The 25,128-nt window shown below is 42.2% G+C and overlaps 1 protein-coding gene across 3 annotated transcripts in view; it reads right to left on the minus strand.

Annotated features, from left to right (window-relative positions):
• pcsk5b (proprotein convertase subtilisin/kexin type 5b) overlaps positions 1-25,128 on the minus strand; it is a 374,824-nt gene that overhangs the window by 195,043 nt on the left and 154,653 nt on the right. For all 3 annotated transcript variants that reach the window (XM_059644647.1, XM_048526886.2, XM_048526885.2), the window contains exons 10-12: positions 21,385-21,488; positions 15,942-16,059; positions 7,380-7,568 (exon numbers count right to left, since the gene is read on the minus strand). In XM_059644647.1, the coding sequence (XP_059500630.1) occupies positions 7,380-7,568; positions 15,942-16,059; positions 21,385-21,488 (411 nt within the window). The remainder of the gene's footprint in view (positions 1-7,379; positions 7,569-15,941; positions 16,060-21,384; positions 21,489-25,128) is intronic.

Consider the following 25,128-nt stretch of genomic DNA (forward strand, 5'->3'; position numbering starts at 1 on the left):
CCGCAGACAAGGGTGGCACACTGGTAGTATGGCACACTGACCTCTACATCGCCAAGGCCAAACGCCAACTCTCCGACACCTCCTCCTCCCGCCCCCTTGATCATGACCTCACCCCCGAGCATCAAACCATCATCTCCAACACCATTCATGACCTCATCACCTCAGGGGACCTCCCACCCACAGCCCCCAACCTTATTATTCCCCAAACCCGCACGGCCCATTTCTATCTCCTTCCTAAAATCCACAAACCTGCCTCCCCTGGTCGACCCATCGTCTCAGGCTGTTCCTGCCCCACCGAACTCATCTCCACCTATCTGGACTCCATTTTCTCCCCTTTGGTCCAGGAACTCCCTACCTACGTCCGTGACACCACCCACGCCCTCCACCTCCTCCAGAACTTCCAATTCCCTGGCCTCCAACACCTCATTTTCACCATGGACATCCAGTCCCTATACACCTGTATTCTGCATGCAGATGGCCTCAAAGCCCTCCGCTTCTTCCTGTCCCGCAGGCCCGACCAGTCCCCCTCCACCGACACCCTCATCCGCCTTGCCGAACTCGTCCTCACCTTCAACAACTTCTCTTTCGATTCCTCCCACTTCTTACAGACAAAGGGGGTGGCCACGGGCACCCGCATGGGCCCCAGCTATGCCTGCCTCTTTGTAGGTTACGCGGAACAATCCCTCTTCCGCACCTCCACAGGCCCCAAACCCCACCTCTTCCTCTGTTACATTGATGACCGTATCGGCGCCGCCTCTTGCTCCCCAGAGGAGCTCGAACAGTTCATCCACTTCACTAACGCCTTCCACCCCAACCTTAAGTTCACCTGGGCCATCTCCAACACATCCCTCACCTTCCTGGACCTCTCAGTCTCCATCTCAGGCAACCAGCTTGTAACTGATGTCCATTTCAAGCCCACCAACTCCCACAGCTACCTTGAATACACCTCCTCCCACCCACCCTCCTGCAAAAGTTCCATCCCCTATTCCCAATTCCTCTGCCTCCGCCGCATCTGCTCCCACGATGAGGCATTCTACTCCCGCACATCCCAGATGTCCAAGTTCTTCAAGGAACGCAACGTTCCCCCCACAGTGGTCGAGAACACCCTTGACACGTCTCCCGCATTTCCCGCAACACATCCCTCACACCGGCCCCCACCACAACCGCCCCAAGAGCATCCCCCTTGTTCTCACACACCACCTCACCAACCTCCGGACACAACGCATCATCCTCCGACCCTTCTGCCATCTACAATCCTACCCCACCACCCAAGACATTTTTCCATCCCCACGCTTGTCTGCTTTCCGGAGAGACCACTCTCTCCATGACTCCCTTGTTCACTCCACACTGCCTTCCAACCCCACCACACCCGGCACCTTCCCCCCCTGCAACCGCAGGAAGTGCTACACTTGCCCCCACACCTCCTCCCTCACCCCTATCCCATGCCCCAAGATGACTTTCCATATTAAGCAGAGGTTCACCTGCACATCTGCCAATGTGGTATACTGTATCCATTGTACCCAGTGTGGCTTCCTCTACATTGGGGAAACCAAGCAGAGGCTTGGGAACCGCTTTGCAGAACACCTCCGCTCAGTTCGCAATAAACAACTGCACCTCCCAGTCGCGAACCATTTCCACTCCCCCTCCCATTCTTTAGATGGCATGTCCATCAAGGGCCTCCTGCAGTGCCACAATGATGCCACCCGAAGGTTGCAGGAACAGCAACTCATATTCCGCTTGGGAACCCTGCAGCGCAATGGTATCAATGTGGACTTCACCAGCTTCAAAATCTCCCCTTCCCCCACCGCATTCCCAAAACCAGCCCAGTTCGTCCCCTCCCCCCCACTGCACCATACAACCAGCCCAGCTCTTCCCCTCCACCCACTGCATCCCCAAAACCAGCCCAGCCTGTCTCTGTCTCCCTAACCTGTTCTTCCTCTCACCCATCCCTTCCTCCCACCCCAAGCCACACCTCCATTTCCTACCTACTAACCTCATCTCACCTCCTTGACCTGTGCGTCTTCCCTGGACTGACCTATCCCCTCCCTACCTCCCCACCTATACTCTCCTCTCCACCTATCTTCTTTTCTCTCCATCTTCGGTCCGCCTCCCCCTGTCTCCCTATTTATTCCAGAACCCTCACCCCATCCCCCTCTCTGATGAAGGGTGTCGGCCTGAAACGTCAGCTTTTGTGCTCCTGAGATGCTGCTTGGCCTGCTGTGTTCAACCAGCTTCACACTTTATTATCTTGGATTCTCCAGCATCTGCGGTTACCATTATCTCTGATATATTTATGAAGATACCCTGTTGATGGATTTTTTATTTAAAATCTGATATTGGTAAAAGTATTTAATTGGTTGTCTGGATAACTATTACAAGTACTTTTGTTTTATGTTATAAATTGAGAAGTACAGGAACTGTAGCAATGTTGTACTACTCCAGCCTCGGTCATATCACTTAATATACTGTCACACAAACAAGGGGTGAAATCCCATCACTGCAGCTTGGAAGTTTAAATCACCACCACAAACACTGGCTTTTTATTTTAGCCAGCTCAATTTATAAACTATCACACTGTTCCAAAATCTATACAGTTTGCAAATATGTCTTTTTAAAAAAAAGAAAATCTTTTATCCTTATCCTATAATGGGACTTCAGACCCATAGCAATGTCACTGATTCTTAAATGACCTCGGAAATAGCCTAGCGAACCAGTTATTTTAGAAAACTTGCAAAAAGTAATATCAGCATCAACCTAAGCAAAGGTATTAGATTACAATATAGACACCTTGAGGAAAAATGCCAGTCATCCAGAACAAATTATGCGGTCTTGAGCTTTTGAAAGAGCTATCTCACTATCTCATCATACATTCTATACCAATCATTCTTTTTAATAATTTCAGCAATTTTGAATATGTCCCATCCTACCAAGAGAACTGATTCAACATATATGGCAGCAAAATGGCATACAATTGAGAGGGTGTCCCAGGATCTTACCACTATTGGTAAGAGTGACCACCTTTTGGATGTAAAGTTTCCATCTTCACACTTTATTATGCACAGACTACTTCATTTTAAACATAAGCTGCCCGATCACAATACCAAATTGGACAGATTAAGAACAGATTCAGCAACTTTAAACTAGTTTTCTGTATGCACAGAGAGCCATTAGCAACGGAAAGGTATTCCGTTACAGTCTGTAACCTCAACACACAGCATGTCATCACTTTAGCCGGGAGATCAACCATACTGATGTGTGTGGAAGACATAGCAGAAGCAGTGTCATTCATACCTGAAAATGAGATGCCAAATTGATTATGTTAACATGGGACAGATTAAAATAGACAGAGTGAAGTGATTTCACAATCAACAGATAAGACCTCCATTGTCCTGCCACATTTGAGTTTGAGTCTGATTTATCTTTATCACATGTACAGAGAAACAGTGAAAGTATTGTTTTGCATGCTATCCAGGCAGATTGTACCATACAAAGTGCAGAGTTGCCACAGTGCACAATACTGTGTTTTAGCTGTAGACAAAGTGCAAAGAAATTGCAAAGAAAGAGATCTACATTAATATTTGAGGTCCATTCAACAGTATGATAACAGCAGGGAAGAAGCTGTCCATGAATCTGTTTGTACATGTAATCAAACTTTTACATTTTTTTTTAAGAGGGCAGAAGAGGGTATAACTGGGGTGGGTGGGGTCTTTAAGTATGTTGGTTGCTTTCCTGAGGTAGCAGGATGTATAGATGGAGTCAACAGAAGGAAGACTGGTTTGTGTTATGGATTAAGCTATGTTCATGACTCTCTACGGTTTAAACGGCAGCAGACAACTAAAAGGAAAAAGGAGTCTGTGAACATTTTCATTCCCAATGTTGGTGGAGCCTGATATATCAGTGCAAATGCTTCAGCCTTGTCCTTTGCGACCATCCACTGACAATAATGCTTAATAGTCGAATGATCTGGGCTTCCTCTGGAGGCCTGCATGATCACAGAAGCTATGCTCTAGCCAATTTAGTTCACTACATATAATACAGCAAACTTTGTTCTAAACCAGCACCCTATCAACTGGCACTCTTGATAAACTGACAAAAATTATACACTTCAAAAATCATTGATTTACCGCGACGTCCAAGTATTAATGCTGCAAATAAAGAATAATAGTGAGCTGCATACCCCTGCATTACATTTCTATTACTTACTGTGTGTTTTCACATTGATTTTTTGAGGGATGTTGTCGTCTCGAAGCTTCACTCGGTCAAACTTTACTATGGTTATGCATATCTCTTAATTATCTCAAATATCTGATCAACTGGGAACAATAAAACCTGGTCCTATAGGTGCTGGTTGATTTAAAAGTCTGTTGTGCTGAGAAATGGCTGAGCACATCAGATATATCAGGGCTTTATGTCCGACAACATCATCAGGACTACCAAAGGCCTGTGCTTTAGAACTAGTTTCAGACTAAGCTGTTTCAGAATAGTGTAGCAATAACATTTACTAAAAAGAAATTAATGTTGCCCAATTATGCCTTGCTCACAAACATTAGGATGAATCCAGTCCAGCCAATTACTGTCCAATCAGCATATTTTAAACGGTTTGTTCACAGGACGTGGATATCTCAGATTGCTATTGTTCATCTCAGAAAACGATCAAATGTCTCTTTGAACTGCTGTAATGTGTGGAGTAGGTACGTCCACAGTGCTGTTAGTTAGGGAGTTTCAGGCACAGTAATAATGAAGAAGTGGTATAGTGATGTAGTTCCAAGTCAGGACGGTGTACAATTTGCAGAAGGGGTGTTCTCACCTGACTTCTGCTCTTGTTCTTATTTAATGTTATAGAGATACTGCTGTAAAGAAAGTTGCTGCAGGTTATCTTGTGCCCTACTTTCAGATATCAGCAAAGTTCAGAAAAAAAACGAGTAATCAGAATAAACAGCATTTACTGTCAAAAAATCAGCTCACCGATGTTCTGTTGGGTTTTTTCCAGAACCATTTGGCCCCAGATCTCATTCCACAGCCTTGATCCAAAATTTAATTCCACGTGATTCGAGACTTGAGGTTTTGTCATCAAGGCAACACTTGGTCAAATGTGGCTCTCAAAACTGCAGTCAGTACGCACCGGGAAGAAAATCTCTCCCAGCTGGAGTCATGCCTGATGCAGTGGAAGATGGTTGTGGTTGGAAGCCAACTCACAGGAAACTACTGCAGGGTTTCTGAGGGTACTGTCAAAAAAGCCCAGCCATCTTTGTCCTTCCCTCCAAATTAAGCGCTGGTGCTTATACATGTTGAGTTTCATTTACAAATCTTCAGACAATGTAGTAAAGTATATCAGAACAACATTCAAGCTTGCATTTATAAGTGGCAAGTGGATGTAAGGCAGATCATGACCATCTCCAATGGGACTAAACAAATATTCTTGACATTTAATGCGACTGCCCTTGGAAAATCCCCTAAAATCTGCATCCAATACTGAGTGGAAATCTAACTAAGACAGCCACGTAAATACCTTGGCCACATTAGCAAGTCAGGGGTTTGATATTCTGCAGTGAGAAAAAGTTATCTGTCATCAACGCAAAAATCGGAAATTTTGACTTGCAGCAACAAGAGTACCTCAAGAAGTCTAGCATCCTTCAGGTGAAAGTAGCCACCCGAATGGCACCTAACACCCTTATTCTCTCCTTACAGACACACTCCCTTCAACTGCAACACACACTAAAGTATGATACAAGATCCGACACAGAAATTTTCTTCTGTTTTTAAAAAAAACCCCTCAAACATACAGTCGGAAATTTACAAGGAAAAGGGCAACAGATACATGGGAATTGCACCTCTTGAGTTTCAGTCCAAGTCACACACCGCCATAACTTGGAAATATAGCACTGCTTCTTTACAGTCCTGGGGTCAAAGTCCAAGAGTTTGGTCACTGTGTGTCCGGGAGTATCTTCACTCCATCGACAGCAGCAGATAAAAACAATAGTTGTTCCACCAAATTCTGAAGGGCAATTAGACATGGGCAATAAATACTAGTCTCGGCATTGACATCCACAACCTGAAGGTTAATAAAGAGAAAATAAGCAGCAGTCTGATAGCTTTTTCTTACCCCCGTGAGATAGAGTCTAATCCCTACTTGCCTATATCAACATGTTTCTGTTGAAAAGGTATAGTTTTTAAATAGTAGTAAATATTTTCAGATAAAGCATTCAACAATAACTTTGGTCACTTTCCTAGCCATGTAAAAATACTATACACAGATCCATCTAGACAATTTGATCAAGCTTTGAGAATGCTGTGGTCTGCTTTGTTGAAGTACTTGCAATCCCGTGGTCTCATTACATTTGTTACACTTGATAGGTACTTTGGATTAGTTCTAAAGTCACTGGTGTGACCCCAACAATTATCTCTCAGCCCACCTTTCACATCTGTTTGCTGTCTCTTAACAGCATTTGAAGAGAAGTGGTTTGCAATGTACCACCGATGACAAGTGCTCCATGTTCTCCAGCATCTCTCTCAACCCTTCATTACCTCCAGGTCATCAGCCTGCCCACATTCAGTCCAGAATGAGGTGTGATGTTCTCCAGCTAAACCTCAACTTCACCTTCATGGCAAATTCAGTATACTTGTTGGACTCCATTTGATGTTTTCAGCCACTGACTCAGGCTGAAGCCAATACTTCCTAAGCAAGAAATCCTGTTACACCTGTCCTGAATGGAATTTCAAACCTCCTTATAACCACTGGAGATGGTTATTGAGTGGAATTTACAGTCAAGTTGGGAGTGAAAAATAATCTGCCTCAAATTACTCATATTAAAACCCGTAAACAGACATTTAGCACCTCCAGGCTCAACAATTCCAGTGTTCAGCTGGTCATTCATCCCATCCCCAGAACATTGGCTCACCTTAAATCCTGATGTATGTTATCTACGTCAGCTCTTGATTATCCACCACTACTAGCTCAAAATTCAAATCCCTTTGTGGCCTCACCGCTCCCATCTCTAATCTCTTCTAGCTGTAAACCACCCTGTACCAACCAAGGCTGCTGCACTCTACCAGTGTCCAAATCTCCAAAATCCCTCATCTCTCATGTTACTTTGTGCACTGCATCGTTCTTTCATGATGACTGTGAATATATACAATGAACTTTTCTACCTGGAAAAACAGAACTCACTCTCTTACAAGAAGAGAAGACAAGGAATAAAATAATGGTCACTCATTTTGAATGAATAATGATTATACACCTCTGAAAGAAGCCTCATTTCAGTGCTGCAAAGAATTAATAAATGAAATAATTTCCTTAATAGCAATTAGTAATCAGAATATGGCTTTGGCAATGAGTCAAGGAATTAAACCCGACTGATAACGAAGTGATGAGCAAATACCTGTTAGACAAGAGCTGAGACTTTGTTCCAGACGGAGAGGTCAGGTATATTGCCAGGTCACCTCGCCGAGGGTGAGAAATAGTAACTCGGACAACAACATGTTCCAGGTAAATCACACGGTGGTTTGCATTGTCTAAACAGCCAGTGGCTTTGTAGACTGCTCTTACATGATGTTCAGGACGGATAGTTCTGTAACAAAAAAGTCAAAGTGATTTGAGGTAAACTGAGTCAAATGTCTCAGTCTGTGCTGATATCCTTTCAAAGATGAGGCCAGTTACAAACTATTGCTTCTCCAACTGTCTTAGTAACAAGACACAAAAACAGTAGCAATTGTTATTTACAAGGACTGTTCACAAAATCATTTTATTGCAAGGTATCCTATTTATGCCATTCCCACCAGGATTCCAGTTCCATTTTTTAAAAAAAATCAGATAAACATAGATCTCTGCAATGAAATTGTAGATTTTGGAACGATTCACCGATTTTCTATTAACTTTTCAAATAGATTTTGCATTCTCATCCGTTGCAATGTGCTTAAAATCAACTGAACTACCAGAAAATATTGCTGAAGAGAGATATTTGTAGGTTTTTGGCTTAGACTCAGAGGCAAACGTGGAAGCTGACTTGAACTATATCACTGTTGTAGGGTTGAAATGCTAGAACTTGATCCCCACCAGCATTGTGGGATTACCTACAGCCAATGGACAACAGCAATGGAGATTACCAGCAGCTGGTGATGGTCAAGGGATAATTATTGCTGAACTAGTAATCCACAGGCCGAGGTAATGTTCTGGGGGGCAGGTTTGGATCTCACCAAAGCACAGTATGGAAACTGAATGGTAATTAAATGTCCACCAGCGGCCATGAAACAACTGTCTTAACACAACATTCAGATTATCAACCAGTAGAACCGAAGAAAGGGATGAAACTGGATGGACGACCTGGCATAGACAAAGGAATTGGAAATACCGGCTACATAAACAGCCCCACTGACCCTGCAAAGTCAAACGTGAGAAGGCGAGGGACAAAAATCAAGAGAGCTGTCTCACAGACTAGTCAAACAACATCTTGAAATAAGCTGATTATTCAGAGAATATTTCCTTGCAAAAAGCATCCCATAACCATCCTCGGGTACTTCTGTCCCATCCTAACGGCAGGACAGATCCAACAGAGGTAGTAGGACAGTGGTACACAGAGGGATCAGATCCAACAGTCCTCAAAATTGACTTCAGACAATGAAATCTCACGGCATCAGTTCAACCATGTGCATGGAAGCTTCCTGCTGCTTACAACGTAACCCTCCTCCTTCACTTCAGAAGAAGGACTAGTACTCCATGTTGAACAGCACTTAGAAGAGGCAGAGGTTGACAAAGGTACAGGGTGTATTATTAGGGTGTGGAGTTGGAGGTTGTGGAAAAGACTTCAAATGACCATCAAAAGTAGCTTGGCAGTAGCACTACTGACCCATCTAGTTCAGACCTGAAGGTCAGAGCTGGTAATACTGCTCTGCAGCAGGTGGTAAGGGAATCAATTAAAAAAAGGGAAAAAATCTACTTGACCTTGTCTTCACCAATGTGCCAGCCATTGACGTCCGTGAGCATATCAGTAAGGTCCTTGTGGAGACAAAGTCACACCCTCACATTGGTAACACCTAACATCACTGTGTAGCACAATCACCCTGATAAATGTGAAAGACTTCGAACTAATCTAACAACACAAGACTGGGAATCCATGAGACACTGTAGACCATCAGCAGCTACTAAACTGTAATCCAGCATAAATTGCAACCTCATGGCCTGGCATATTCCCCACTCAACCATTACCGTCAAGCCAGGGGATCAACCAATTCAGTGGAGAGTGCAAGAGAACAGTCCAAGAAAAGCAACCAGGCATACTTACAAAATGAGATCTTAACTTAAGACTTATGTGCCAAATGGTATAAACAGCAAGTGACAGACAGAACTCAGGGCTCCCACAACCAACAGACCAGATCTTAGCTCTGCACGTCTGCCACATCCAGTCATGAATTGTGGTGGACAATTAAAAGCTTGGAGGAGACTTGACAAGCATCCCTATCATCAACAACAGGAGAATTCAATCCATCAATAATGCAACGACATTCATAACAATCTTCACACAGAGGTGCTGAGAGGATGCTCCATCTTGGCGATGGATACTGCAAAGTCTATGGGCCTAGGTTACACACTGATACTAGTACTAAAGACTTGTGCTCCAGAGTTTGCTGCAGCCCTTGTGAAGCCATTCCCATATAGCTATAAACACTGGCATCTACCCACAATGTAGAAAACTGCAGCATTGACCTGTACACAATAAAAAAATGGAACAAAGCCAAGTGATCAAAGGTGTCATCAACAGTGCTATCAAGCAGGACCTGCAACACCATAACGCCTCATAACAGATAATGGGAACAGCAGATGCTGGAGAATCCAAGATAACAAAGTGTGGAGCTGGATGAACACAGCAGGCCAAGCAGCATCTCAGGAGCACAAAAGCTGACGTTTCGGGCCTAGACCCCCTCTGATGAAGGGTCTAGGCCCGAAACGTCAGCTTTTGTGCTCCTGAGATGCTGCTTGGCCTGCTGCGTTCATCCAGCTCCACACTTTGTTATCTAACGCCTCAGTGATGCCCAGTTTGAAGTCCTCCAGGGCCAGTCAGCTCCTAAGCTCAAAACAGCCTGGGCTCAAACAACAACAAGAGAGCTGAATTCCAGAGTTGAGGTGAGAATGACTGCCCTTAACCTCAAGGCCACATTTGACTAAGTGTAGTATCAAGGAGACCAAGCAAAACTGGAATCAACGGAAATCAGGGGGAAAAACTCTCCACTGGTTGGAGTCATACCTAGTAAAGAAAGAGGATTGTCTTGGTTGTTGTAAGCCAGTTGAGTTCCAGAACATCTCTACAGGAGTCCCTCAGAATAGTGCCCTCGGCCCGACAATCTTCAACAACTTCATTAATCATCTTCCATCCATCATAAAGGTCAGAAGTAGGGATGTTCACCGATGACTGCACAATGTTCAGGCTTATTTGCAGCTCCTCACATATTGAAGTCCATGTCAAATGCAACAAGACCTGGACATTATACAGACTTGGGCAGACAAGTGGCAACATTCATACCATACAATGACCATAGCCAACAAGACGGAATGTAATTATCACTCCTTCACATTTTGTGGCATTACTACTGAATTCTTTCACTATCAACCTGAGGTTTACAATGGACTGGAAACTTAACTGCATTAGCCAAATAACTACAGTGGTAACTCAGGCAGGTCAGAGATTGGGAATACTACAGTGAGTAACCCACCCTCTGACTTCCCAAAGCCTGTCTAGCATTTATAAAGGCACAAGTCAAGAATGCAATGCAATACTCCCCAGTTGCCTGGATGAATGCAGTTCCAACAACACAAGAAGCTTGACACATTCCAGGGTTAGGCAGCCTGTTTGATTGCTTGTTTGTAGATGTAGTGCCAGTCAGTCAGTCGCTCCATCACCACTGCTTAGTAGCAGCAGTATGTACAAGATGCATTGTATAAATTGACTGAAACTCTTTAAACAGTTCCCTCCAAACCCACGACCACTAATAGAATAAGGGCAGTAAATACATGGGAACGGCACCGCTTGCAATTTCCCCTACAAGCCAATCCTGACTTGGAGGTGCATCACCATTCCTTCAGGATCACTAGGTCAAAATCTACAACTCCCTCCTAATGGCAATGTGGGTTTACCTACAGTCAAGAGCCTGTTATGGTTCAAGGAGGTAGCTCACCAGCACCACCTGCTCAAGGGCCACCAGAAATGCACAATAATCAGTGAAGCTAACATCTCATGAATGAATGAATGAATGAATGAATGAATGAATGAATGAAAAAAGCAGTAATGTCAAAATTCCTCTAATGTAAAGCTTGGACAATCTCTCTCTTCTCAGCAATATTTAAGTCTGAACAACTAAGATGATGTTTCAGTGGGTTCAAGGATGGAAATGATTTGACTAGAGTGAAGGAACTAAGAACAGTGCAATTGCATTGCTTCATGTAATCTGTAGGCCACCAATTTGCAGGAAGGGTATACAGGAACACATCTAAAAGGAAGTTAGAGGTCCTAACTGCATGTCGTAGCTACAGTGGGAGACTCAAACTACCTGCAGTATATAGGACAGCACGGGACAAGCAATCCTGGGTTGTACTCAGAAGAATTTCCTATAGTCCAACAAGTAGGCACTGCTAGACCTAGTTCTTAGAAACAAGGTGGGCCGAATAGTTCATACCACCATGGGAAATGACACTTTTCTTACTCTGGATTGTCTAAGCTGGCAAACAGGAGGCTTCAATTGCCAAGAGCAAGACTGGGCCAAACAGATTGGAGCCAGATGTGGGTGGTAGAAACAGCTCCTGACCCAAAAGGCTCAGAGATGATTCAGGTACAGTTGAGATATATTCCTTCAAAATGTAAAGGCAAGCCAAACAAATTCAGAGCTCCCTGAATGGTGGCAGACACAGAAATTACGTTAAGGAAGAAAACATGTGTTATGACAAGCTCCGGGCAGTAAATTTAATTGAGAACCAAGGTGAATACCAAGCACAAATACGTGCAACACACAGGATTTTGAGCAAAAACTGGCACGTAACATATAAATGACTTTGGGTTTAACCTTCAGTACATCAATAGAAAAAAAAACATGCTAATAGATTGAATAATGTTGATTGGGATTAAGGAGGGCATTAAAACAAAGACAAGAGGCATGGCTGAGGTGCTCTGGTTTCCTCGGACACTCCAACTTGTGCACGTTAGATGGAATAGCCATGCTAAATTGACCCTAGTATCCAGGATGTGCAGGCTAATTGAATTAGCCTGGAAAATATGGGGTTAGAGAGTATGGATGTAGGTCTGGTTGGGATGCTCGGAGGGTCAGTGTGAAATTGATGGGCTGAATGGCCTGCTTCCACACTGTAGAGATTCTATGTATAATCAAATGTGTAGAAATGTAAGCTCATGTATCTGAGTACAAAGAACATGGAGGGATAATATTAAAAAAGGGTACTACTTTAAAATGTGCTCAGGAGCAGACAGACTGGGTATACACATATGTAAGGTTAGGTTGTGAGACCTATTAATGAGCTATTCAGTATCCTATACTTCATGAATTGAGGAACATTAGTGTGGCAGCAGGGAAGTTATGAAGAACTTCTATATTGGTTTGGTCTAAGCTGGAGTATTGTGGGCAGTTTTGATCACCACACTACAAGAAGGATGAGAATGGCCTCAGGGATGATACACTTTGGTTATGCAGAAAGATTGTAGAAGTTGCCTTAATGTGAAAAGATTAGATCAGGTGGAATTTTTAAAGTGCATCCAGGACAGCTTTTTGCGCAAGTACATAGGTAGCCCAACTAGAGATGGGACAGTGCTATTCCTAATTCTCAGGACTGAAGTCAATTAAGTGGTCGAAGTTTCTGCATTTTGGGGATAGTGACCATAACTTTAAGTTTCAAAGTGATTACTGAAAGGGATGAAGATAATTTCTGCATTGAGCATCTACAATTTTAAAGATCATTAGATAGGGTCTGGCAATAACAGACTGGGCGCAGCTAATTGCAGGTAAGTGTACATTTGGATATTGGGAATTTATTAAAAGTAGTGGCCATTGTGTTCCTCTAAGAATGAAGAATAAGTGCAGGTTGAGGGAGGTCTGGAGATCAAGGGATATTGCGTGCTTCATAAACAGGAAAAATAACCATGCGACAGGGACAGCACATTAAAAACAGGGGAGATGATACAAAAGTGTGTTCAGGGGATTGTTTACAAAAAAAAGAAATTAAGAGGGCAAAGAGATGCCGTTAAGTATCTTTGGCAGCTAGGATCAAGGAAAACCCCAAGGCTTTTTATAAACATAAAAGAGTAAGAGGTAAAGGGTGGGACTTCTTAGAAACCATAGAGGCAATTTGGTACTGGTCGAAATTGGTAATGTCTCCAAATGAATACTTGTCATCTGTACTCACAAAACAGAAGAAGGCCTTGTAGCCTGAGATTTACTTTGGGATGGTGAGGCTATAGATCATGTTAAAATTAGGAAGGAGGAAGTACTGAATATATTAGTGGGCAAAAATGTGCATAAATCCCTGGAGCCTGAATGAGATGAATCCTAGGCTATGGGACACTGGGGAGGTCATTGCCGAGGCCCAGATGTGTGGAGGATAGCTAACGTGTTTCAAGACGGCAGCAGGGATAGGCCAGGTAATTATAACCAGTTCACCTGGCATCATGTGGTAGGAAAATTATTGGAAAAAAATTGAGGAACATGATTTACCAACATTTGGAAGGGGAGGGAATCACTGGGGACAGTCAGCATGGATTTGTAAAAGGGAGATACTGTCTGACAAATTTAAATTGAGATTTTTGAAGAGTAACTAAATATATTGACAAGGGTAAGAAAGTTAATGTGGTTAATATGAACTTCAGTAAAGCATCTGACAAGGTCTCACGTAGTAGTTTGGTCTAAGAGGTAAGATCCAAAGCAGGTTGACAAAATGAATCCAAAACTAGATTACAAATAAGAGGTGAAAGTAGATGGGGAGGGTTGTTTTTGTAATTGATGTCTGTGACCAGTGGTATCACAGGGGTGTGCGTTGGGGCCCTTGCATTTTGTTGTGTACTTTAGCAAGTTTGCAGATTACAAAAATTGGTGGCGGTGTTGTTGATAGCAAGGAGAAAGATCTCAGGCTGAAGTCTGATATTGGTCAGTTGGTATACGGGGCAGAGCATGGCAGAAAGAATTTGATAACAGAGGTGATGCACTTTGGGAGGTCCAAAAAGGGATGAGTATACTCCATTAACAGTAGATCCCTAGAGAGTATTTAGGAACAACGGGACCTTGGTGTACATGTCCATAGATCCCTGAACGTGTCAGCACAGGTAGACAGAGTGGTGAAGGAGGCATACCGGATGCTTGCTTTCTTTGGCCAGGGTGTAGACAATAGGAGCAAAGAAATCTTGTACAACTTTATAAAACATTGGATAGGCCACAGATGGAATATTTGTGCAGTTCTGGTTGCCACACTATCAGAAGGACATGATTGCACTGGAGAGGGTACAGAGGGCATTCACCAGGATGTGGACTTGGATGAAAAGTCTCAATTATGAGAACAGACTGGATAGACTGGGTTTGTTTTCCTTGAAGCAGAGAAGGCTGAAGAGGGGATCTGATCGAAGCATGTGAAATTATAAGAGGCACAGATGGGCAGATTGAGAGAATTTCTTCCCCATGACAGACTTATTTAAAACTAGAGGGCAGGGTTTATTTTCTTCAATAAACATACTGTGATCTGCTCGTCTATTTAAATCAGAGCAGAAAAACATGACAGATGATTTTAAAAAAATGTTTGATATACTATGGAACTGCCTACATTAAATGTGCTGATACACACACACAAAATTACAGAGTGCAGGTCATGATGAGGGTCAACTTAACCTTGCAGAACAATCCCCCGTGATAAATCACCAAATTAAAATCTCAACTCCATTACCTTACCTCAATGTGTCAAAGATGTTCCTGACTCCTTAGCATGATTTTAAACATTTTCCATAAACTCTCAAACCTCTTAATGAACTTGAATTTTAGTAAGTACACAGCCTTAATGTTATTAATGACCAATTCTAACATCTTCCCCAATGACATACATCGGGCTAACTTGCAAAGACTCCAGTATTGAAAAGAGAGTTTTTAGTAACTACTTTCTAGTCCAATGAAATCCTTCCAGAGTCTAGAAACTAACACGTTTACTTCCTCATCAGAAACCTCTTAAAAGCCTAAGATGGAGTCCATTTGGATCTGGATCCTGGCCAACCTACAGTTCTACCAGTTTGCTTAGTATCATTTCCACTTCCCTCATGACTGTAATTTCGCTTAGTTTCTCTTTTCCTTCCATCTCCTGGATTTACTACTGTAACTGGAGTATTTTCATTCTCTATATTGAAGACAGAAACAAAATATTTGCTCGTTTCATCTGTAATTTCCTTATTGTCTCCTGATAACTCCAGGAGTATCAACACTTATTTGCTCCTTTCCTTTTTAAATACCTGCAGAAACCTTTGCTATGTATTTTTACATTCCTTGGTATCTTCCTCTCACACTCTAATGCCTTCATCCTGAAGTGTCTTTTATTCATTCTCTGCTTTTTTTTATATTCTGACCAATTCCATTGTTTATTTTGAACCTTCACTAGAGTGCAAGATAGTGCATATTCCCCAGCATTTCCACTCAGTTAAAATGTGACTAGTTAGTTCAGATAATTCTCATACTACAGGGAAAGAAAATAAGCCAGCAGACTCCAAATAAATTTGTCTAATTAGGCACTGTTCTCTTTCTTTAAAGTTTATTCTTCGCAAACTGCACAATATTTTGTCACAAAAGAAAACTGAAGTATTAAATGAAGATTAATAAGAAGGATAAAATATTACTAAAATTAGATAATTGCAAAAGAATAGAGGTCTGAAATCACTGGTCAATCAAGTTCACAATATCCTTTGTTTGCATGTATTGAGTACCTGCTTTGTTTGTCTGGGTTCTCCACACAGCTATGTTGGGGTGGGACTGATTTCCAACGTTCTGCTTCTTTCACCATAGCTTCTGCATCCATTAATCCAAATCCATATAAGTGGCTCACTGTTAACATGGAATTTCAATCAATAATTGCATAAAATCATACCCCTTCTGAACTGGAGAAAACGATAGCTCTCCTTACCTCATTGTTGATTATTATCAATTGCATAGCCCAATGCACAGCTTCAACATACAACTACAACTTATTCTAGTTCTTCCTGTTCTTGGAAATAGTAGTTTTAAGACTAAAATGCATAATCATTAGGGTTATCCTTTTTCAGTAGTTGCAGGTGAATCATTTGGTTTAATCGTAGTCATAAACAGCTCTTACAAGATTGTTTCACTAGAGTACCCATCTGTATGACCACTTGACCACACCCTAATTCAATTATTATTGAAGAGGGACAGTGTAAATCATAATCAACATAAATTAGAAACCAATACTTCTAGTCAATGAGTCTGAAGGAAAAGATACGGCATGGTGGTTCAGTGGTTAGCACTGCTGCCTCACGGCGTCAGGGACCCAGGTTCAACTCCAGCCTCAGGTGACTGTCTGTGTGGAATCTGCACATTCTCCCAGTATCTGCGTGGGTTTCCGCCGGGTGCTCCGGCTTCCTCCCACAGTCCAAAGATGTGTAGGTGGATTGGCCATGCTAAATTGGCCATAGTATCCAGGGAAGCCTAAATTTGGTGGATTAGCCATGGGGAATATGGGGTTTTGGGGGAGGGGGGTGGAGCCTGGGTGTGATGCTCTTTGTAGATTTGGTGTGGATTTATCGGGCCAATTGGCCTGCTTCCACACTGTAGGGACTCGAGACATCCTTCACCTGCTCATCACAGTAAATTATGAACAGCACACATTTGCAACAACAATCAATAACTTGTAGCCATTAGCAAGGTGGAATTTACATATCAGCAAGATTGATGGGAGGTGGAGACAACAGCATAGCAATAACATGTTGGTTAATATTTCTGTGACATCCCACTATGGCAGACAGTGAACTTTTGAATTCAATAAATAAATCTGGAAAAAAACTTGTCTAATGGTAAACGCATGACCATTGCCAATTTTTGTACAAACCCACCTGATTCACTAATATCCTAGAGGGAAGGAAGTCTGCCATCCTTAGCTTAGTCACCTAAAACCTTTGTGTGTGACACTAGACCGACTGCAATGTAACTGACTCTTAACTGCACAATTTCTCTGGGATTAGGGATGAGCCATAAATGCTGGCCTAGCCAACAACACCCACATCCCACAAACAACTAAAAACAAGACTATAATTGTTGGAGGCTGCCTTGGTCTATTTCTTGCATGCTGAAGTAGTGCTGGCGATGATGCACTACAGAAGTTACACAACATAGTTTTCTCATTCCTCTTGTCCAGCAGATTTTATTAATTCAGACAGCACACTGTGTTCCAATACAACTAATGGAAATGAAAACCATGAAAAAAACTTCAGACTTTTCAAAATTATGTTATCAGCTAAATTGTCTTGAACATGATGAGCAGCATCAGTACTTAACATCCAAATGTCTTAACTTATACTGTGCGTGCAGCAAGCACCTGTTTCCCACCTTACAGCAGACAGTTGATGTTTCTGTTTTCAGCCATAAAATCCACAATTTCCACAATGAATCTAAAAAGTCATTCCTAAATTTTGGTTCTTTTATTACAACTGCCATATTCCTCAAACTAAACCAGACCCAGCCAACCTCTCATCATATGCTCACACACCTGGTTTCATTGAAAAGTATTCAAAATTAGCCTCAAACTTGTTGAAAGGTTATGCAGTTCCACTTCAATTGATTGCAATTATAAATATTTCATTCAGCATTGACATTTCATTAACTAGGACAGACAGTTTTTAGGCAAAGCCTCATTCTTCTAGCAGACAATTAGTACGCCCGATTCTTAAAAGGGAGCTTGGCTACTCAAAGAAACAGTTAGGAGAACAGATTAATCAGAACAGTCCTTCAATTTTAAAAAAAAAAGACAGCACTTTGAATATGGAATATTCTAAGACCAATGTTGTTGGACTGATTTTAAATCTACTGACTTAATATATTTATTTCCAGGTTCCCATCAGTTCCACTGTCTGTAATTGCACTGGTTCTTCTCCAAGCACTTTGGGCTAGATTTTCCAAGCCTGTGGTGAGCTAGAAATGGGGTTGGGGCATGCTGTGCTGGGGCAACACTCCAAACCATTCCCACCACCTGGGGAGACATGAAAGAAAGTCACCTGCAAACTTCAATGAGATGGACACTTGCCAATCATACAATTTAAGAGCCAAGAAAACACCGACCAGCCGTAATTGGAGAGGGGACCTGAAAGTGACTTACTAACTTGCTGAGTCCAGAAGAACATGCAGGTAGGAAGCCTCTAATACAGAAATCAGGATCTACATACAAACCCAGTGCCTGCTGGGAACCTCAGCCCTTTAAAACTCACTTGATTTGTTTATGCCACACTTGCTTCCCATTCCTGTCAAAAATGGTTTTTAAAATTATCTAATTCCAATAGGAATTTATGTTTCATTAGAATATTGATAAAGATTTATTAAATACTAAATAATAAATTGATAAGAGTTATTAAATGTTAGTGGGCTCTCCAGAAGTGATGTTAAACAATCAGACTTTTAACTTGGTTAGGGATAAAAAGAACTGCAGATGGTGGAATCCAAGGTAGACAAACTGGAGGCTGAAAGAACACAGCAAGCCAGGCAGCATCTGCAGGAAAGGAGGTCAACATTTCGAGTATTACCCTTCTTCAGGACTACTACTTTTACCTGCTGTCCCATTACAGAAACAAATTTCAAATGCTAATGAAATTTGAGAAAAGTAAAATGTTTTCATGTTACTAAAGTCTGGTTATAACACTGAATATAAAATGACTAAGACAAGTTTATTACTTCCAACTTGGTTAAAAGTTGTAGTAAAATTATCCTTAGAACTCCCAGATTAACAGAAAAAAAAATATAAAGATTCCACACCCATTTGACATTCCACATCTAAATGCTAGCACAGACACCTTAATGGAATAAAGATGGGGCCCGGTCTGGTTTAGTATGAGGCATATTAGCAGTTGCGATAAGAAAGCCAAGACTGAGGAAAGGCGACTTCTTAGATTCACTGTGGAAGGTGTCTGCCAGCATAGACACCTTAATAGAACAAAATAAGCTTCCGCTCAATTTGGCACAGGTAAGTAAACAACTGCAGTAACATGAAATTTCTAGTCAAAAGCGTGAAGAATTGCCACTGGGTTATGGTGCAACAATTGTGAGAAAACTAGTGAAGTTATCTCAGTAAGCAAGTTAGCATGGCATTTTTATGGGCAGTAGAGTACACAAGATGAGGGCTTCGCAAATAATTTTGAAAACTTTCAACACTTTCAAAAGGATGCAAAGAGAAACAGAACTTTGCAGTTAAAAGTCCAACAGCTCAAATGTAATAAATATGTGTATATTGGATTAAGTTTAGTATACATTAAAGATGGGAAACAACTTCCAGTGTGATAGATTTAAGTGCAGCTGTTGCCATTTACTTCAGCACTACACTGAGTACCTTCATTTAGGTGCAGGAAAAAGGAAGCTCAGTGTTTAAAGAGTTAACAAAAAGCATTCTATTTGCAGTTTAAAAAGCTTAGCGAAGTCAATTGAAAACTACAAGTAGTAATTAAAATGCAAATGTAAAGAGCAGTAAAATGCCAGCAACAACATTTATTGCAAATCATACATGGCATGCCTGAAGTATTTTTCTCATATGGAACACCAGTGGTCGAGACAAAACACATCATGTCAGGAACTACGGTTGCCATGGGGAAGACTACCCAGACAGCTGATGTTTGGCTGCCTGTAAGAAATACACTTCAAAAGGTCCCACATGCAAGGGTTTGGCTTCCAGCTGGAGATGCACACAAACAGCCCTTCATTTTAGAAAAGAAAATAACTACTTAGAAAATTTCAAAGCTACTAGGGGACCAAGGCCATTCTTTGAAACTATATAGTTTAAGTCTGACATCATTCCCTTAATTTTAGGATAGACCAGTTATAATACCATTTGCCTCACGAATCAAAACAATATGACAACAGCTTGTAAATTAGTAGTATGAGCCAGCTGTGGTATTTAAACCTTGTGCCAAAAGTGAACCTGTGCATATACAAATCAGGGTGCAAAGCTGCAGCAGTAGTCTTCCTACCTCTGAGCCAGGGGGCATGGGGTCAATTCCTACATGCTCCAGAGATGCATAACAACAACTCTGGAGAGGTGGATTAGAAAATCCTTGAAAGGCCTTAAGAATGCCAGATGTGAAGAGGTTAGTTGGATTCAAGCGTCAGTCTCAATGGGCATATTGTGCCTTCAACAATGCTTGGGAATGCTCAACAGCAAAAGATACAAAATCTAGCTAAACATTTCTTTCACTAACTCTATAACTAACACTTGAACTCGATTAACTGAAGCATAGACTGTGGAATGTTAGGTTTGGAGATTACTTTGTTTGAATTGCATTGTAGGTACCAAGTTTCAATGATGCAATAACTGTTAGTTAAAAGTTGATCACACAAAACGTGCTTTAAATAAACAATTCAGTGTTATTTTAATTTCTGGAAAGTAAGGGGCTTAACAGGGTGAATGCTGAAAGGATGTTTCACATCGTGGGAGAGTCCAGGGCAAGAGGGCATAGTCTCAGAATAAAGGCATGACGATCCAAGACTGAGATAAGGAGGAATTTCTTGTCTCAAAAGGGTTGAGTTTCACTGGAAGTCCTTGCCACAGAGAGAGGGGACAGCATCCTTCTGTGTGTTTACGGTTGAGATGGACAGATTCTTGATGAGAAGGGAAAATTAAGGATTATAGGTAAAAGGCAGGAACGTGGATGTGAGGATTGTCAGATCAGCTAGCATCCTATTCAATGATGGAGCAAGTTCAAGGGGTTGAATGGCCTACTCCTGCGCCTATATCTTACGGTAACCTTTACCTTCGATGCAGTGCAGTTCTCTCTAGGCAGGTTAAGCACATCGTGCCTGCAACTCAAGGACTGTGCTTATGGTTATGTAATTCAGCAGGATGAATTCATGCAACACATTATTTGAGAAAATGGAACTAAATAAACCCAGAATTTTAAAATAGCTTTAATTTTTAATTTAGTTAAGTGACAGCAGTTATGCTGTTTCAAATTTGCATAACTTGACAAGTATGTAAATCTGTTTAGCTATCAGCCATCATGGAGATTCCCAAACTGGTATCCTAAGATTAGCTGCTAAACAATAAAATCCTTAAAGATTTGCTGGGGTCATGAAACAGCATTTATACAAAAAACACAATTTATTTTAGTTATTAGTTTCCAAGGAGCTACAATCTGCAACTTTGTAACAATTTAGTTTTACCTCTGTATCCAGCAGCATTGCTCTTCCAGTCTGGAGCGTTCAGATGGCCAGAGCGTGACGTTCTTACAATGATATGCTGCACATCCCTCCAATTCAGGTAAGGGCTGAAGGAAAGAGACAACTGGATTTCAAATATAAGCATTTCAAAGTTTAGCCCAGCTTTTAAAAGCAAACCATTCAAATACATTGGAAACTAAAATATGAATTTCAGCTTTGAATTTTCCTGCAATTTCAAGTCAGGTTGAACAGACTTTATAGAGTTAACAAAACAATGGTAGGAAAATTAATAACCTCCTAATGCTGCAAGTACAACCTTTTCATTTAATCATCCTGTTCAAACTCACCTCCGGGCAGGTTGGACCTGAACACAGGACATTCTGGTCCGGGGGTAAGGACACTACCACTGAGCCCCAGAATGTTAGCCTGGAGGTCCTGGATTACTATGTCACTGAAAATATCTGAAAAATTGCAATTATCTTGTTTAAACACCTAACACATCTCCAGGGCAGGTTCAGCTCGAACTCTGCCTCTGATTCCATCTTATAACTAATCAACTGCGTTGGCTGCTTTAAGTTTAGTTGAGAAGAAAATTACTCACAAGAAGTCTCAAAGATTGTCCTGTTGGCTAATAGCAATTAGTCATTAACAAAAACAGAAGTTGCTGGAAAAGCACAACAGATCTGGCACATCTGTGAAGAGAAATCAGAATTAATGTTTTGGGTCCCACTCCATCATTAAGTAGAATCCAAGCTGATCTGATATTCCTCACATCCGCTTTCCTGTAACCTCTCTTCCCTCCTCTTGCACTTTCCTACCATCTCACCAGCATCCACATAAAGATGGTCATCAGCTGTCATTTCTGCTACCTCCAGTGAGATGCCACCACTAGAAACATACTCCCTTCCCCACCCTTGTCTGCCTTCTGCGGAGACTGTTCCCTCTGGGACACCCTGGTCCACTCTTTTTTCACTCCCAACCCTGCCCCTGCCCCACACAGCACCTTCCCCTGCAATCGCCGAAGGTGTAAAACCCTCCCATTTACCTCCCACCTCCTCAGTATACAAGGGACCAAACATATCTCCAGGTGAAGCAGCATTTCACCTGCGCTTCCCACAATCTAGTCGACTGCATTCACTGCTCACAATATGGTCTCCGCTACATCAGGTAAACGAAGCATAGACTGGGTGACCGCTTCACAGAACATCTACGTTCTGCCCGCAAAAAAGATCCTGAGCTTCCAGGTGCCTGCCACTTTAATGCACCACCCTGTTCCCTGGCCACCATCCGTGTCTCAGACTTGCTACAGTGTTCCAGCGAAGCTCAGCACAAGCTGGAAGAACAACACCTCATCTGCAGTCCTCTGGACTCAATGTCGAGTTCAATAATTTTAGGGCTTAAACTCTCCCACATCCCAGCCCCCTACCTCACACACCAGGCCTTGTATTCACATAGCCTGCCATTACACGGTAGCTGTTGTTAGCCACTGACAGCCTCCATCAACAGCTATTCACCCTTCTAGCCAGATCATTACCTACTCCTTTGTCTGTCCAACTGCTCTTGTCTCTGAGATAATGGGAACTGCAGATGCTGGAGAATTCCAAGATAATAAAATGTGAGGCTGGATGAACACAGCAGGCCAAGCAGCATCTCAGGAGCACAAAAGCTGACGTTTCGGGCCTGGACCCTTCATCAGAGAGGGTGTGATATAGTGCTTTAAATAAACAATTCAGTGTTATTTTAATTTCTGGAAAGTAAGGGGCTTAACAGGGTGAATGCTGAAAGGATGTTATGAAGGGTCCAGGCCCGAAACGTCAGCTTTTGTGCTCCTGAGATGCTGCTTGGCCTGCTGTGTTCATCCAGCCTCACATTTTATTATCTTATGCTCTTGTCTCTCCTTGGGCTCTATCCCCAGAGACTGTTTACTCCTTACCCCCTCCCCCGCCTGCCCACCCACCCTATCTTTTGCATATAAATCAACATTTTCCTAGCTACCAGTTATGAGGAAGGGTCACCAGGCCTGAAACATTAACTTTGATTTCTCTTCACAGACACTGTCAGATCTGCAGAGCTTTTCCAGTAACTCCTGATCTTGTTTCTGATTTACAGCACCCACAGTTCTTTCAGTTTGCAGCAATTAGTCATTCCAAGAATTAAATTTGGCAAAAAAAAGTTAAGAAGCAGATTAATCAAGAGAACAAGCTTTTAGGGCAACATGGTGGCTCAGTGGTTAGCACTGCTGCCTCATAGCACTAGGGACCCGGGTTCCATTCCACCCTCGGGTGCCTGTCTGTGTGGAGTTTGCACATTCTCCCTGTGTCTGAGTGGTTTTCCGTCGGAAGCTCCAGTTTCCTCCCACAGTACAAAAATATGCAGGCTAGGTGGATTGGCCATGTCAAATTGTCCATAGTGTCCAGGGATGTGTAGATTAGGGGGACGGGTCTAGGTAGGATGCTCTGAGGGTTGGTGTGGATGGTGGGCTGAAGGGCCTGTTTCCACACTGTAGGGATTCTACGATTCTATGAAGTTTCTAAATGGCATTTTCTTTTGAGTATTGAAAGACATTCTACAATCCATCTAGTATTTAAGGAACAAATTCTTCAATGACCAAGATGACTTTGTTTGTTTCTTTTAGGTTGTCCAGCTTGCTGATGTGCACCCTAAACACCTTTCATAAATGTGTTCTTAATTGTGCAGGGGGTCATGGATGATGCTTACTCAATTAACCACACCAAAGAAATAAAGCTGGGAAATAATAGACAATGTAGAGGTGGAGGGGCTCGTTCTTAACACACAACTGCACATAAAAAGACATAGGCACCAAGTCGTCACATCTTTAGTCTAATGGATATTTGGACCCTCTTATTAGGAACACCAAACCACACTCTAGATTTAAAACTGCAAAAAAAGAAACAAAAATTGCTGAGAAACTCAGCAGGTCCAGCAGTATCTGTGCAGAGAAAACAGAGTTGATGTTTTGAATCCAGTGGTTTTTTCATCAGAACCGTTAATGGCGAGGAAAAAGTGATGTATGTCCTGAAGACAGGGGGTAAAGGAGATGTAGGAGTGAATGGATAAGCAGAGATGGAGCCTAGGCTGGGGAGGACAGTTAGGCAGGGAAAGGATGGATGATAATACGCCAAGGAAACAGAAAAGTGGATCATGGGGGCCAAAAGTGAGTGAAAATGGGTTGGCTATGCTAAAAGCAGCCCTTGTCATGGGAGGCCCTTGGGTGTGGGAGTGGTTTAAGGAAGTGGAAGAAAGAGTTTAATAATTTTAGAGCCTATACACAATGTTGAGTTGTGAAGGTTCCACAGGGTCCCCAGGTGGAGAATGAAATGTAGTTCCTTCAGCTTGCAATGAACCTTGCTGGAGCAGACCTGCAACAGGAATGTTGGCCAGGGAGAACAGTGGCATTTTCAAGTGGTAGGCAATTGGAAGCTCAGGGACTTTTTAAATGGACAGAATGAGACTGCTTTGCAGATAAATACAGGTCATCTCAAACATGAGACTAACTAGCTAGGTTGTTGTTTTAACCGGTGGACAATTGATGGGTCAAAGAGCCTTTTCTGTTCTGTGGGCCTTGATGAATGTAACACCACGCAAGTATAATCCATCAACGAGACATCCTCAGAAGAGGAAGGAAATTGAACTTGTTTCTCTGAGTTAGAATTCACTCATATGAAAAACCTGAACAAAAATCTACTACAGCATCATGCAATTGCTTCAAACTTGTAAAGCAGGAAC

This window comes from Stegostoma tigrinum, chromosome 3 (genome assembly GCF_030684315.1).
Source record: "Stegostoma tigrinum isolate sSteTig4 chromosome 3, sSteTig4.hap1, whole genome shotgun sequence".
NCBI classification, from domain to species: domain Eukaryota; kingdom Metazoa; phylum Chordata; class Chondrichthyes; order Orectolobiformes; family Stegostomatidae; genus Stegostoma; species Stegostoma tigrinum.